The following is a 16517-nucleotide window of genomic DNA, read 5'->3' as shown; positions in this document are numbered from 1 at the left end:
ATTATAACAATGACAATTATAACTATTGTAACAATGTGTATTCAAAACTTGCATTTCATTAACTTTAGTGATTGTACACTATTGTTTTGTTTGTCATTCATCGTTACTTCTGTTTTGTTTTATTCGTTTCCTCAAAGGTTAACTGGAAGAGATCCCATACAGGGATAAGTTCGCCTTTGTTGTATTTAATTTACTCTGTAACTATGTTTCTCGTGTTTTTATTTCTATGTGCAATAAAGTATATACATACATACATACATACATATATTTCTTAAATATCAATATCATAACCTCCCTATAATACATTCAGAAACAAAAAAAAAGATTGAGAACCGCTGGTCTATATTAACAATAGGCTACATGACTAATTTATTTTTATTGTATCAATCGATCGGGTTTGTTTTTAGGATCAAATGTCTATATGGGACCCATTGCATTAAAGTAACACAAAAGTCAGAAATTGTAGTCAAAGTCCGACAGTCGCACTTCACTCGCGAAACGCCCTATACAAAACGGCCAGGGGCCGTGACGTCATCGCCCATCTTGTAGTATGGACAAAACAAGAAAATTGCGTTTTTGTCGGTGAAATATTGCGTTTATGTATATAGTTGCTATACAATATTTACTTGGATGAAATGTAAGGAATCGAATGGTACCCTTACTTTTATCGTTTTTGGAAGTTAAAAAAAAACTTAAATTTTGAAAATTTCAGGTCCTGTAATTTTGTAATTTTTCAATATTTTATTTTAGTATCCACATTATTGTGATAAATTGCTCGTTTGCTATCTATTTTACTAGATTTTGTTATAAAATTCAACATGTGTCATCATCCCCATTCTGTGGGTGTACCAGAATTTTAACATTACGTTATCGATAACCGATACCTTAATTACATTATAAAATTAAAAACCATGAAATCGGATCTTTGAAGCAACAAAATTTCCGTTCATAATAGGTAGTGCATATTAAACGGAATCGCGGAGAACATGCATCTATATAACACTTTAAAACTCTCGCGTTTTGTACACATATTTAATGATAAAAGGTAAAATAATGAAATTTAATCGCCCTTAATGACAATAACATGCATCTAGTTCATAAAAACGTCCATAGGAGTAACTTTCAAGGTTTTCGGGATTTTTAAATTCGGCCATGAACGTTCTTATTCATTATGTTTGTCAAAGGAGTCGTTGTTAGAGTGGTCGGGTATTTTAGTTAGCTCATTACTAATTAAAAAAAAGGGATTTTTTTAAAAAGTGAGTGTGTGAGTGAGATAACTGACCTCTAGCTGTCTCCTCATCTCTCTCTGCTTCTCCTTATGCTTCTCTAACGTCCTGGCGTACTTGCTCGGGTCCTCCGGGAACTTGACCAGCCCAGAGCGAGCCACGAATAGAGTCCATTCCTGTCATGACAAAATAAATATTAATATTCAAAGACTCATATCGTCACTACTAATAAAAAACCTCGTATCTCACACCTGACACTACTACTCAAAGTTGAAAGGCAGTATAACTCTGTATGCGCCCCGTACCGCACTTACCACATTTTTCTTTGATTGACGGAACAAGATACGAGTTTTTTTTTTTCAAAGTAGGACCGATATCTCTCTAGCGTTGTAATCTAAACCATAGAGAAAAAATACATAGATTGCTCACTCTATACATCAGTTTTAGTACCAAAAAGACTATTAGCATCTAGCATCGAGTAGTCGAACTATCAGTACCCCTACTTGACAATAGACGTAGCACCGACCGGAAAGTCTTATGCTGTTGAGATAAGACTTTCCGGTCGGTGCTACATCTATTGTCAAGTAGCAGTACTGATAGTTCCGCTACTCGATGCTAGATGTAGACCCTGAAATTAATAGTCTAACTGATGTATGGAGTGAGCACTCTTGTCTTACTATATTTCTCTATGTCTAAACTAAAGTTTATATTAAGTAATACCATATGTTATGAAGGTAAGAATTCTTTGTGCGTGTTTGTAGAAGATAAGGGTAAAATTCGTACGAAAACATGTGGAATGACCAGCCTAAGTGCAAGTGCACTCACGGATTGCAATGCGTCGAGCCTCGCTTGCAGCGCCGCGGCGGCCTGCCTCCTCGCCACGGCGGCCGGGGCTCCGGGGTTGTCGAGCGGCCGCAGGTTCCGCGCCGCCACCACCTCGGCGCGCCGGCACGCCGCCACGCGCGCCGCGCGCTCGCGGTCCAGTGTCCTGAACATTAACACAGAATAACAGTATAGGGACATAGAGAAAAAAATACATAGAGTGCTCACTCCATACATCAGTTCAGACTATTAATTTCAGTGTCTACATCTAGCATCGAGTAGCGGAACTATCAGTACTGCTACTCACACACTGAAATTAATAGTCTAACTGATGTATGGAGTGAGCAATCTATGTATTTTTTTCTCTGTGGCCAAAGCCAGTCGCGCAATGTCGTGGCCAGGTCGTTATGTAACATCCACTCACCAGCTCAGCACCTTCAGCTGTTGCTGTAGGGCTTCGTTGACCTCCCCGGGTGCCACGCCCGGCGCCACCCTTACCGGAGCCTCTTCTACAACACGCGCACTTTCAACACACGGACTGAGTACGGTACGACACCATGTATAGTGTAAATCTTTTGAACTGAGCCATAGAGAAATATAATAAGACAAGAGTGCTCACTCCATACATCAGTTAGACTATTAATTTCAGTGTCTACATCTAGCATCGAGTAGCGGAACTATCAGTACTGCTACTTGACAATAGATGTAGCACCGACCGGAAAGTATTATGCTGTTGAGATAAGACTTTCCGGTCGGTGCTGCATCTCTTGTCAAGTAGCAGTACTGATAGTTCCGCTACTCGATGCTAGATGCTAATGGTCTTTTTGGTACTAAAAGTGATGTATGGAGTGAGCACTCTATGTATTTTTTTCTCTATGACTGAGCTAGTTTCCTCAAAGAGTCTTAAGAATACAATACCATTGAGTGGTAAACCACAAATTAGGATAACTACCTCGTAGTAAAAGCAGATTATAACCGCCTTGAAATGTTAGTATAGATTAACGACTCTATTTCTTTAAACAATAGACTACAAAATACACTAACTAAATAATGGCTAACATAAGTTTTTTTTGCATTTTGCACCAGACTATATACCGTCGCCATCAGATGTATCGGAGCGGTCGGGGTGCTCAAAAATATCTGAACACGATCCTGACGCCTTGTATTGATAATAGAGGCGTGTTCAGATATTTGTAAGCGCCTTGGCCGCTCCGATATATATGATGACGACAGTACCAAAGGTATTTTGAAATCCTCTTTTTGAGTGAATTACAAAAAAATTACGTAGCGTAGTTAAAGTTGTTATGACATGGCAGTGGAATAATAATAGTAAAAATGTTGGGTCTCTATTGTTCCCCAAAAAGTTTTAAATCATAATGTATTGTATGTCCGCATTTTCGTTAGTCATCATTTGTTAGGTTTGCCGTAAAACAAACCTAACCTATCTATAGGATCTTGAAATCCTGAAAAGTTAACGGTTTCAGTTTTAGGACTAATGGTAATATAACAAACGATGCATTATGACTTAAAACTTTATGTGAAACAAAGGGACCCCAAAAATGTTACATGCTACAAATGACACGACACAGGTTACAAAATTAACAAGAATCGCATTTGATTGAAGATTGTATTGAGCGGTGACTTTAACGAATTTCTCATAATTCTTATAATTGGAAAATATATTTTATAAAAATTATTAATAAACACATAAGATTCAAATTAGCAATAAGATTTTGATACGAAGTTATTAAAGTCATTTCTCATTTGATACACGCATGAATGATATAGGGTAAGGTGGGGTAGGACTATCACCGGGGTAACATAAACACTTGTGTTACCCCACCTTATCTTAATCTCGCATGGACTTGATGTAATTTTATTAAATAAGGAACATTTATCAAATTAAATAAAAATAAAACTTTCAGAAAAAGTGGTACCATTTACTTTTTTTCGAAAAACCATCAACTTGAGGGTTATTTAGACTCAGAATCACGAGTACTACTGAATGAGACAAAGAAAAAAAGTGTCCCCAGTTTTTCATACAAATTTTGGGTGTCAGTTTTGTAACGATCCATACAAAATGTATGTGAAAATGCTTTACGAAACTGACATTTGTTTTGGGACACATTTTTTTTCTTTTTAAATCGACAGTCCTCGTGATTCTGAGTAGATATAACCCTACATTTGATGGATTTTCGAAAAAAAGTAAATGGTAGACTTTTAAGTGAAAATGCCCAGATATATAAAATTGTTAAGGCCTTGTGAAGTTAAACATTCTAATGTAAGGTAAGGTGGGGTAAGGCTATCACCGGGGCCAGACAACCACTTGTATGGAATCCTCATACTGTTTGTCTTGCCCCAGCAAAATAAACTATGTTATCGTTTTACCCCACCTTACCTTATCGCAAACGTTAAATAAAGTTATAATTGAATTAAATTAAAATTAAGCGGTGTATGACAGTAAACATTCACAGTTAAAGAGTAATAATGGCGACATGACAACAACAAATTAGTATCCATTCCAAATCATAGCTTATTAGTTAATCCTTACCCTTCGTAATTAAAGAAATTACAACTATGTGTAATATTAAAAAAAAGACATAACTTAAGATAGTAAAACAGCTTTAAATAAAACTTGGACATACTTACAGAATAAATGCAAATTAAAAAATAGATTTATTTGATAACAGTCAGCGAGTCAGTATCACATGACTATCACATAGACAGTAACGGTCAAAGTGGCCTAATATATCGGAACACATCGTTATTTCTATGTCGACACCTCTGTTAACATAGAAAATATCCATATATAACCTCAAAGATGCGCCTTTTCCCAGAGAAAAAACTGGCTAGATCGATTTATCGCCCCCGAAAACCCCCATATAGCGAATTTCATCGAAATCGTTAGATCCGTTTCCGAGATCCCCGAATATATATATAAATAAATATACATATAAATAAATAAACAAACAAGAATTGCTCGTTTAAAGGTATTAGATTAGATAGATAGATAAAATGTTAAGATACCACATAACATAGAAATAATGTTAAGATATATTTGGCCACTTTTGCCGTCACTATATTTTTGATACTGACTCGACAAGTACATGACATCATGCGACACTGCGTGATAAAATTTTAACATTTTTTTTCTTACGGATCTCCGTAGGTGCGTGTACTGGCGTCACCACCGCTGCATAAATATGTATACATAACATACATTACATTCACACTATTATACAAGTACATAGAAAACTATGTTTGAAGAACAAAGTTTTTTTAATTTTTAACAAGCAGAAACGTCTGCAAACGAATAAATTTAAAAGTGGAAAATTTACTTGGGAGAGACTTGAAATTAAAATTAGTATGGGTAGCACATCGTTACTGGTCAATTTCCAATATTACTTGGAACTCCGTTAGCCGTTTAAGAAGTGTAACGCTCTTACGGTAGATGTCGCTAGGGTCCCCTTGACCCATATGGTGGAAAGATTTGCTGGCTATGGATAAGGTCCTGGTGGCCGTGAGTTCAAGTCTCACCCAAGACTTTTAAAATTAAAAAGTTACTTATTTATATGTATAACAAAATACACATATGGATAAAAACGATCGAAACCCCCTTTCGGAATATCATTCAATTACACACTTTTCTTTTTTTAGAACCCTTGTTTATGAAAACATACAATTTTCACCACACCTGCTCGTAAAGATTTCCTTTATTCGTCAAACACTGATGAGAAAGTTGCATTTTATCCACAAGAGTGGCAAAGTAATTTAATGCATGTTTTGATTTGATTCCTTATGTTGGCTGGCGGAACGTGGAACTGACTTTTAAGTGATACTACATACATACATATAATCACGCCTATTTCCCGGGGGGGTAGGCAGAGACCACGGATTTCCATTTGCTACGATCCTAACATACCTCTTTCGCTTCTGTTACTTTCATAAAATTCCTCATACACGCTCGCCGGTTTAGGGTGCTCTTGACCTGGCCTTTCTTCAGGATTTCCCCGATCTGATCTCTTTTTAGGGTTCCGTACCTCAAAAGGAAAAAACGGAACCCTTATAGTGGCTTATAGGATCACATAGTTGTCCGTCCATCCGTCTGTCACAACCCTTTATCACGGGAACGCGTGGAGGTATCGAGTTGAAATCAAAAGCATATACTCGGGTCTACAGTACCTTGAAGCTGTGAAAAAGTCAAACTTCTAATTTTCAATTGATGACAATAATGACGGGTACACTTCTAAGATGGTCTGTTTAAGCATAGAGAAAAAAATACATAGAGTGCTCACTCCATACATCAGTTTTAGTACCAAAAAGACTATTAGCATCTAGCATCGAGTAGCGGAACTATCAGTACTGCTACTTGACAATAGATGTAGCACCGACCGGAAAGTATTATACTGTTGAGATAAGACTTTCCGGTCGGTGCTACATCTATTGTCAAGTAGCAGTACTGATAGTTCCGCTACTCGATGCTAGATGTAGACAATGGAATTCATAGTCTAACTGGTGTATGGAGTGAGCACTCTTGTCTTACTATATTTCTCTATGGTTTAAATGAGTGTTAATAATTAAACACCACCCCAGGTGTTTACTTCAATGATTTAGTTTTTTAGCATTTCCGTTTACCTATTAATTCATTAATTATTATTAAGGGTAGGTATCAGACATGCTTGGTTAGGACATACAACATTTAAGCCATTTTGATTTATCGAAATCAACTATGTTGGTACAACACACTTCTGAAATACATTTTCTGTTCTCCGTCGATCGTTTAAGATAGTACTTGCGTTTGCAGCAAACGTATGACCTCGTACTAAACACAAATCAATGTGTTAACAGGCCCTAAGGCAAGTGTACACGCTCGTAAGGGCTTTATGAGACAATAATAAATGATTGATTTCAAAATGGAGCTAATTGGAATACCGGTGTCTTTGAGAAATAAACTTAATTTAAGCTCTTGAAATAGAGTTTTAAAAAAGCACGCTGTGTATTACTCTGGGCACATTTCTCGAACGATATTAGACTAATATTATAGAAGCGCTGGTGGCCTAGCGGTAAGAGCGTGCGACTTGCAATCCGGAGGTCGCGGGTTCGAACCCCGGCTCGTACCAATGAGTTTTTCGGAATGTACGAAATGTCATTTTGATATTTACCAGTCGCTTTTCGGTGATGGAAAACATCGTGAGGAAACCGGACTATTCCCAATACGGGCCTAGTTTACCCTCTGGGTTGGAGGGTCAGATGGCAGTCGCTTTCGTAAAAACTAGCGCCCACGCCAATTACTGGGATTAGTTGCCAAGCGGACCCCAGGCTCCCATGAGCCGTGCCGGGACAACGCGAGGAAGATGATGATTAGACTAATATTATTATTCCACGAACTCTCAAATCGTATGTAATGGGTTGCCATGACAACACACTAATAATATTAGACTAATATCGTTCGAGAAATGGGCCCTGTAGTGATTTCAACAGAGTTGATGTCGACAAACGTTAGTAGGCGTGGCTTACGTGAGTAGTCTCTGGGGACGATCGCCGGCAACGCCACCGCTGCGCGCGCAAACACACCAGTTACACACTAGTTACACACTCTTTACACACGCGTTACACACTAGTTACACACTATTTACACACGCGTTACACACGTCTTGTAAACGTGTTCACACTTGTCTAAGAAAATGTTGAGCACTTGAAATGCTTCTAAACATTGAATTGATAGAACTTTTTTTTTTGTTTTAGGTGGTTTAACTGTGTTCAACATTTTTTAAGAATTATAAAAATATTACTAAATAGTTATAACGAGTACATTAGGTAACCCTTAGACGCATGTTTCCGAAAAAGACCTCCAAAATAGAATTTTTATTTTACTTATTTAGAAATAATTAAATACTTTGCACCTAAGAGCTATAGAAATGAGCTAAAACAAAAACAAAAAACTGTTAAAACACAAAAAAATCAGACTTACGCAGAAGTGCCAAATCTAAAAATATAAGTAAAATATTACTACACACCCTATATTTTAAATAAATTATAAATTAAAATAAACAATAAACTTATGACATTTTATTTCGGTTTATAATAATTATTCACTATGAGCCGTACTGAGCAGTGAATAATAGTATATTACGCAATAATATACAAGTGCGAAAAATGGGATATTCACAACGAGTGGCGATAAATTAAAACACGATCGAAGGGAGTGTTTTAAATCGACACGAGTTGCGAATTGCCTATTCGCACGTGTATCGTACAACGTTTTACAGTGCATATGGCCCTTTAAATTTTCGACATATTAACGTAAGGAGTTGGCAACTGTCATAGGTTTGCATAGACGGCGCCATCATAGTTTGCCCATTTCTCTATGAGATTTGGCTTAAAGGGCTGGCATCCACGGCATAAAATTCCATTAAAAAAAACAAGAATTTGATACAATAGGGTATTTGACTGTATTTAAAATAAATTGTTTAACACCATACATGAAATAATGCACCACAAGATTAATAGAGAAACGTAGCCAGCACAGAATAAATAATAGTACTAAGTACAGAAGACTCACTCTCTAACAAAACGCGTCTGTTACGATCAGCACAGATATGGCCGCTAGGTGGCGACAGCGCCACGCGCGGCTTATGGCTTTCCCCAAAATTGGGGCCGAACGGATGTACTTTTAGCTACCTGTAGCAAAGCGACGAAATCGCTGAGTGAGACACGCCTGACAGCAGTTATTTTTAGACACAATTTATATTTTAAAACCCGTATAAAACTATAAAGAGTAGGTAATTTGATTGTGACGTCACACGCTAGTGTTTCATATAAATTCCATAGAAGCAAATCGTTTTGACAGTTCGAAAAAACTGATTTGACTAGTAGTCAAATACCCTATTATGCTAGGGATTGGGCAAGCTATGCTGGCGCCATCTGCTACATTTCGACCGGCCAACCCCATTATCGCACTAGTGCGGTAAAGTAGCACATGTGCTGTAAAGCTAGCGAACATACCGTGGTGTTGTCCGCCTCGCTTGGCGTACAGTTTGAGTTTGTCTCTGAGCGCGCCGCGCTCGTGTTCCAGCGAGTCGATATCTTGTTGTAAATGATCCATCGTCTCTTCGAACTCTTTCTCTTTCCTGTGGACAAAATTAAAATTGAAGACCGATACACAGATATGTATTGTACAAGATGTACCTACATCCGAAATTAGGCAGAAGCTTTCTTTCTTTCTTTTTTTTATCCTCACAAGTGTGATGAAAAACGGGGTCTCTATTGTACCCAAAAAGTTTTAAGTCATAATGTATTGTTAGCCCGCATTTTCGTGAGTCATAATTTATTTCAGCATTGCCATAAAACTAACCTAACCTATCTGTAGCATAACAGGAAAATCCTGAAAAGTTAACGGTTTCAGTTTTATGACTAGTGATAATATGACAATCAATACTTTATGTAATAAAACTTTATGGGAAACAAAGGGACCCCTGAAAAACGTGTGTGCCACGGGCGGTACAGGAATTACGAACTCGTGTTAATTAAGCCCTCGCCTTCAGCATCAGGCTTCAACTCACACTCGTTCGTGAATTCTAGTTTACAACCTTTAATACACAATATACAGTCCGTTAACTGTCATAATGACCTTAGTTTTTCGGGTAAAATCGGGCGTAATCGTGTAATAGAAAATGACAGTGAATTACTAATTTAGTTGCAATACAACACCCCAGGAGTGCAGTCGTCTTTTCAGCCTTAAACTATGTAGAGTAGTTAATACCACCATAACTAGATCTAATTGCATATTGAAATATGTGATATTAAGCATAATGTCATTAAAGTAGGGCTTATTTTACATTGAGACAATAGGTATCCTTAACTTCTTGCGGTAAGTTTAAAACTGTTTGTGAGTTAATAAGAAAGCAGAACATCAGTATCACCTTCGCATGTTATCGCCGATACCCGATGTATCTTTCTAACATCCGAAGGTCATTCTGAGAGTTAAGGGACTGTACTAATAAAAAAGTTACCGTTTAAGTTGGTTGTTGGCGTCGTCGAGTTTGCGAGCTAGCTGCTCGGCCTTCAACTCCGCGTCGCGCGCCGCCGACGTCAGCTTACGTTCGCCGAGCTCGCGCCGGATCTGCATCTCGGATAGTTCCTCTTGCTTTGCCTACACACACATGCGTAGTTGGTGAACATTTCATCATCTTCCTCGCGTTGTCCCGGCATTTTTCCACGGCTCATGGGAGCCTGGGGTCCGCTTGACAACTAATCCCAGTAATTGGCGTGGGCACTAGTTTTTACGAAAGCGTCCATCTGACCTTCCAACCCAGAGGGTAGACTAGGCCCGTATTGGAATTAGTCCGGTTTCCTCACGATGTTTTCCTTCACCGAAAAGCGACTGGTAAATATCAAATGATATGATATTTCGTACATAAGTTTCGAAAAACTCATTGGTACGAGCCGGGGTTCGAACCGGCGACCTCCGGATTGAAAGGCGCACGCTCTTACCGCTAGGCCACCAGCGCTTAATAATAGCTTTAGCTTTAGCGCTTAACTTTTATTAATAATATGTAATTATTAATAAAATATATATAAACATATATACACCGTGTTTTTATTGAATTCCGTTAACTTCGGGGTATGGTTAAGTACGTTTAAGATAAGCAAATAAAATAGTTAATTAAAAAAAAATTTTTTTTTACATTTTTACAAAAAAAAATTAAGTTTAAAAAGTAATTAAATGTAGCATGTAGCGTTGTTGTAACACGGGAATTACATTTAACTCAACCAAACAATTGAAATCTGTGACATATTAATGTCATTTCGAACATCGATCGACCGAGATTGTACTTAAGTTTAGTAGCAAATGTATGAACTCATTCTAAACACTAATCAATATGTAAACCGGCCCTAAGGCAAGTGTACACGCTTGTAGAGGCCTTATAGGAAAAAATAAATTATTGATTATCTCCGAAATGGAGTTAATTAGAATATCGGTGTCTTTGAGAAAGTTACTTGATTTAAGCTCAGGAATGCACCCTTGAAATTAAAAAAAACAGGGTGTATAGGACATTCTTACACATAGATTGGCTAAGTTAAAAAAAAACGCTGGTGGCGGTAAGAGCGTGCGACTTGCAATCCGGAGGTCGCGGGTTCGAACCCCGGCTCGTACACAATGAGTTTTTCGGAATTTATGTACGAAATATCATCTGATATTTACCAGTCACTTTTCAGTGAAGGAAAACATCGTGAGGAAACCGGACTAACCCCAATAAGGGCTGGTTTACCCTCTGGGTTGGAAGGCAGTATGCTTATCGTAAAATAATGAAATAAAAAAACGTAGTTGGAAAGCATAACGTATCACTTTCAGCCCGCTTCGTAGTTATACAAAGACCCATTTTCAGAGCATGAGAAACAGGGTACGAAATTATCCAGATAGTTAGTCTTTGATAATTATCCGATAAATATCGGATAATAATCCCAGGTATGGATAGTGCTATATTTATTTTCTTTGAATCTTTGATAGTAAAAAATAATGATTGGGATGTTTTATATACCTATTACAGGTTTTATATTTTAGGTTATTATCAAATCGATAATTATCAGGCATAACAATCACGATAATTATCAAGACAACTATCATTGATAATTATCAAGATAACTATAATTGATAATTATCATTTCGAACCCTGATCACAGAATAAACAATACTAGGTACAGAAGGTTCACTCTGTAACAAAACGCGTCTATTACGCCAGATATGACCGCTAGGTGGCGCAAGCGCGAGCAGGCGTCCGTTCCGTACCGACAACTACTATGGCTAGACACCAAAATTGTATGGAGTGAGCACTCTATGTATTTTTTTCTCTATGGCCATGCCTGCCCTTATGAGAAATGAAAAGTAACTGACCTTGAGCGCCTTCCTGAGTTCCTTAATGTCGGCCTCCTTGTTCTCCAGCTTGATGGTCAAGGTCTTGGTCTCTTCTAGCTGCTTCTTGACGAGCTGCGCGCGCAGCACCACGGGCGGAGTCGGCTGCAACACATATACATATTAGAACATACCAGCGACACAAGGCGGACACGCCATACATCAAAACGCGACCAAGTGCGAGTCGGACTCGCCCATGAAGGGTTCCGTATTTAGGGGATTTATGACGTATTAAAAAAACTACTTACTAGATCTCGTTCAAACCAATTTTCGGTGAAATTTGCATGGTAATGTACATCATATTTAGAAGTTACAGGGGGGGGGGGGATACATTTGACCACTTTGGAAGTGTCTCTCGCGCAAACTATTCAGTTTAGAAAAAATGATATTAGAAACCTCAATATCATTTTTGAAGACCTATCCATAGATACCCCACACGTATGGGTTTGATGAAAAAAAAAATTTTTTTGAGTTTCAGTTTCTAAGTATGGGGAACCCCCAAAATTTATTGTTTTTTTTTCTATTTTTGTGTGAAAATACTTCAAGTTTCAACAGTATAGTTCTTAGTTTCGGAAAAAAGTGGCTGTGACATACGAACGGACAGACAGACAGACAGACATGACGAATCCATAAGGGTTCCGTTTTTTGCCATTTGGCTACGGAACCCTAAAAATCATTTGCGTTTATATGTGTGCAATGCACGGCACGTCTGTACACGCGTCATTGTGTATGTGTGGGTAGTCGCTTTACTGAGAGCACGCCAGAAGTCCGTCAGATTGCAGTCGCGGGGCGAGCGCGGGGCGAGGTAATGCGAGTCGGGGCGGGGCGGTGCGTGGCCGTTCTGTATGATAATACTATTACTTATTCTGTGCTAGCGACCCGCCCCGGCTTCGCACGGGTTAACAAATTATACATAAACCTTGAATCACCCTAAAAAAACCGCATCAAAATCCGTTGCGTAGTTTTAAAGATCTAAGCATACATAGGGAAAGACAGACAGCGGAAAGCGACTTTGTTTTATACCATGTAGTGATAGTGATATGAAAATATTAGCTTCCGTCTGATTGATAAAAACTGTATAATATTCTATCTTACCTTATGGGCTACGTTAGTCAGTGACATCATGTCATATTCCTTCTCGGCGGCCATGGTTGCCAGTTTGGTGAAGCCGACTACTAACTGTACGCTGTAAGTTTACCTTAACCACTAGTCGCCCAGCGGCCTATAAATAGCTCTCCTGTGCCATTCAATTCTGAATCATTACTTTGACAACACAAAGTTGCATTTGTCTTGGCAAGTTTTGATGTGTGGGGGCCAGAGGATATGACTATATTGTCTATCTTAAGCTTTGGATTCCTCCGAAAACGGTGCCGTCATATGACGGCCGCTATATAGCGGTGAATGACGTCACTAGAACGTTGTCTATGTAGACAAGATGGCGCGGTTTCCTAGACGGCGTTGATTGTCAACGTAACGTAAAAAAGCGGTGCCGTCATTTGGATGACGGCCGTCATGACGGTGTCGAGTTTCGTGAACGTTTTATTAGATAGCGGTGACGCCATTTTGAATAAATGACACGAGATTTGAATAAATGATTCCGTACTACGATTATTTTCCTCTTCTGATGATATTTCATCCTCCAAGTAAATTATAGATGGCCAAGCAAATCTTGTCAGTAGAAAAAGGCGCGAAATTCTAATTTTCTATGGGACGATATCCCTTCGCGCCTACATTTTTCAAATTTGCCGCTTTGACCTTGGTGGCTGACGGTGTGTTATGACGCCGTGGTACTTTTCACATGTCGTCACCGTAAAGATGGCCGTCTTTTTGTCGCCGCTATATGACGGCCGCTATATGACGGCACCGCTTTCGGAGGAATCCAAAGCTTTACCTTATCGGCTACGTTGGTCAGTGACATCATGTCATATTCCTTTTCGGCGGCCATGGTTGCCAGTTTGGTGACGTCGGCGCTAACGGCCGCTAGGGCGTGTTTGATCGTGCGTATTAACTGTAAGTGTGTGATATGTCTCTTACCTTATCGGCTACGTTGGTCAGTGACATCATGTCATACTCCTTCTCGGCGGCCATGGTTGCCAGTTTGGTGACGTCGGCGCTGACGGCCGCTAGCGCGTGTTTGATCCATACTAACTGTAAATGTATAATATTCTATCTTACCTTATCGGCTACGTTAGTAAGTGACATCATGTCATACTCCTTCTCGGCGGCCATGGTTGCCAGTTTGGTGACGTCAGCGCTAACGGCCGCTAGGGCGTGTTTGATCGTGCGCACTGGCCCGTGGTCGTCCTGTAACAAAACGGCGTGTTTTAATATACTTTAACTGTTGTGGCTTGCGTCCACACATTCAATAACACTTGATAGTAGAGTATTTCGATTTTTTATTACGATTATGAACATTTCTATATGAGTTATGGCATCATATTATGGGGTTATTTAAGTGTACACTTCCATAACCGTGTTGCACTCTTATCGCGCTCTTAAAACTAGAATGAGACAGATCTAGCACTACTGCGTCGCGCTTTTAATGCTAGAATGAGACAGACATATATATTTTATTCATAGTTAGGTCCACTTGCACCATTCCACTGACCCGGGGGTAACCGGTTAAACATGGAGTTACCATGTTTACCAGTACAATTTGACACTGGGTTAACGGTTTAACCGCTTAACCCCGGGTTAGTGGGATGGTGCAAGTGGGCCTTAGTAAAGTGTGTGACCTGTTGGTAAGTCTTGTTGGTGGCCTGCGCCCACACGTTGAGCAGCACGGCGTGCTGCAGCGGCGCGCCGTCGCCGCGCTCGCCCGCCGTGGCGGCGCACGCGCACGCCGCGCGCGCAGCCAGCCACGATGCGCGCGCGCAGCGAGACAGCGTCGCCGCCGCCTCTGTTCGCAGCTTCTCGATTAGCTGCAATAAAAAAAAATGCTCAAAAAAACCGGCCAAGTGCGAGTCGGACTCGCGCACAGAGGGTTCCGCACCATCAACAAAAAATAGAATAAAACAAGCAAAAAAAACAAGCAAAAAAACATTCACCCATCCAAGTACTGACCCCGCCCGACGTTGCTTAACTTCGGTCAAAAATCACGTTTGTTGTATGGGAGCCCCACTTAAATCTTTATTTTATTCTGTTTTTAGTATTTGTTGTTATAGCGGCAACAGAAATACATCATCTGTGAAAATTTCAACTGTCTAGCTATCACGGTTCGTGAGATACAGCCTGGTGACAGACGGACGGACGGACGGGCAGCGGAGTCTTAGTAATAGGGTCCCGTTTTTACCCTTTGGGTACGGAACCCTAAAAAAGAAAGAAAGCTGTACTTTTGGTATGTTATTTAAACTCCCGAGGAATGTAAAACTATGTGTTGCAAGCAAAAAAGGTGCTTCCTAGCGTGTTATAGCCAGAAGGGTCGCTGAAGATAGGAAGGCGTGACGCGAGCTTATGAAGGCCCTTTGTTATTAAATAAAAAAAAAATTAAATTTAAAAAAAACCACTGGGGTGCCACAGGACAACAGCAACAACAACAGCGTACTTTGCCAAATTAATAAAAAAACGGACTTTTTTCAATTTCTACACTCATTAAAACACTATCATGTTTTTTTACATAAATTGCTGTACCTATGGCCACCTCCTGTCTCCATCATCAGATCAGCTCTATGTCATAATAATATTGCATTGTCATCCGATTTATACATGCATGCAGAATTTCAGCTCAATCGGAAACCGGGAAGTGGATCAAATTTAACTTGCAAGATTTGATTACAGACCGACAGACAGACAACTGGACAGGTGAAACTATAGTTCGTTTTTTTTGCATTAGAAAGAACTCCACAGAAGCAAGCGTGCAATTTTTATCAGGCTCTTTAATTGTGAATAATTATTGAATTATGGTGAATACATATAATTTACTTCAAATTATTACCGCTAAAAGTGCCGGATTTGGAACCACAAGCTTACTTCTGCGAAGTTCTTTCTAATGCTAAAAAATTGGCCAAGTGCGAGTCGGACTCGCGCACGGAGGGTTCCGCACCATCAACAAAAAATAGAGCAAAACAAGCAAAAAAACGGTCACCCATCCAAGTACTGACCGCGCCCGACGTTGCTTAACTTCGGTCAAAAATCACGTTTGTTGTATGGGAGCCCCACTTAAATCTTTATTTTATTCTGTTTTTAGTATTTGTTGTTATAGCGGCAACAGAAATACATCATCTGTGAAAATTTCAACTGTCTAGCTATCACGGTTCGTGAGATACAGCCTGGTGACAGACGGACGGACGGACGGACAGCGGAGTCTTAGTAATAGGGTCCCGTTTTTACCCTTTGGGTACGGTACCCTAAAAAATACCTGAACTGGCAGCGGCACTGGCGCCTGAGGTGCGGGGGGTAAGCGGCGGCGGGCGCTCTTCAACGCTTGCTGCAGCGCGCTCGCCGTCGTGATCATGTGCGTGTGGAGCTGCCCTAACTCCAGCCCGTGCTCCGCTTGCTGAAACAAATAATAACAGTATTATGTTTATGTACGTTTATAATCGAGTTACCGCATGATA

The 16517-nt window shown here is 39.6% G+C and overlaps 1 protein-coding gene across 1 annotated transcript in view; it reads right to left on the bottom strand.

Annotated features, from left to right (window-relative positions):
• Positions 1-2468: 2468 nt before the first annotated feature.
• The window catches only part of LOC134659549 (dynactin subunit 1), a 49599-nt gene continuing 35550 nt past the window's right edge, over positions 2469-16517 (bottom strand). Inside the window, exons 19-26 of the mRNA XM_063515214.1 lie at positions 16319-16456; positions 14697-14882; positions 14137-14265; positions 11944-12066; positions 10061-10200; positions 9054-9178; positions 7566-7604; positions 2469-2557 (exon numbers count right to left, since the gene is read on the bottom strand). Coding sequence (XP_063371284.1) covers positions 2469-2557; positions 7566-7604; positions 9054-9178; positions 10061-10200; positions 11944-12066; positions 14137-14265; positions 14697-14882; positions 16319-16456 — 969 coding nt within the window. The remainder of the gene's footprint in view (positions 2558-7565; positions 7605-9053; positions 9179-10060; positions 10201-11943; positions 12067-14136; positions 14266-14696; positions 14883-16318; positions 16457-16517) is intronic.

The sequence above is a fragment of the Cydia amplana genome, chromosome 25 (genome assembly GCF_948474715.1).
Source record: "Cydia amplana chromosome 25, ilCydAmpl1.1, whole genome shotgun sequence".
Classification (NCBI taxonomy): domain Eukaryota; kingdom Metazoa; phylum Arthropoda; class Insecta; order Lepidoptera; family Tortricidae; genus Cydia; species Cydia amplana.
This window is presented reverse-complemented; position numbering and strand designations above follow the sequence as displayed.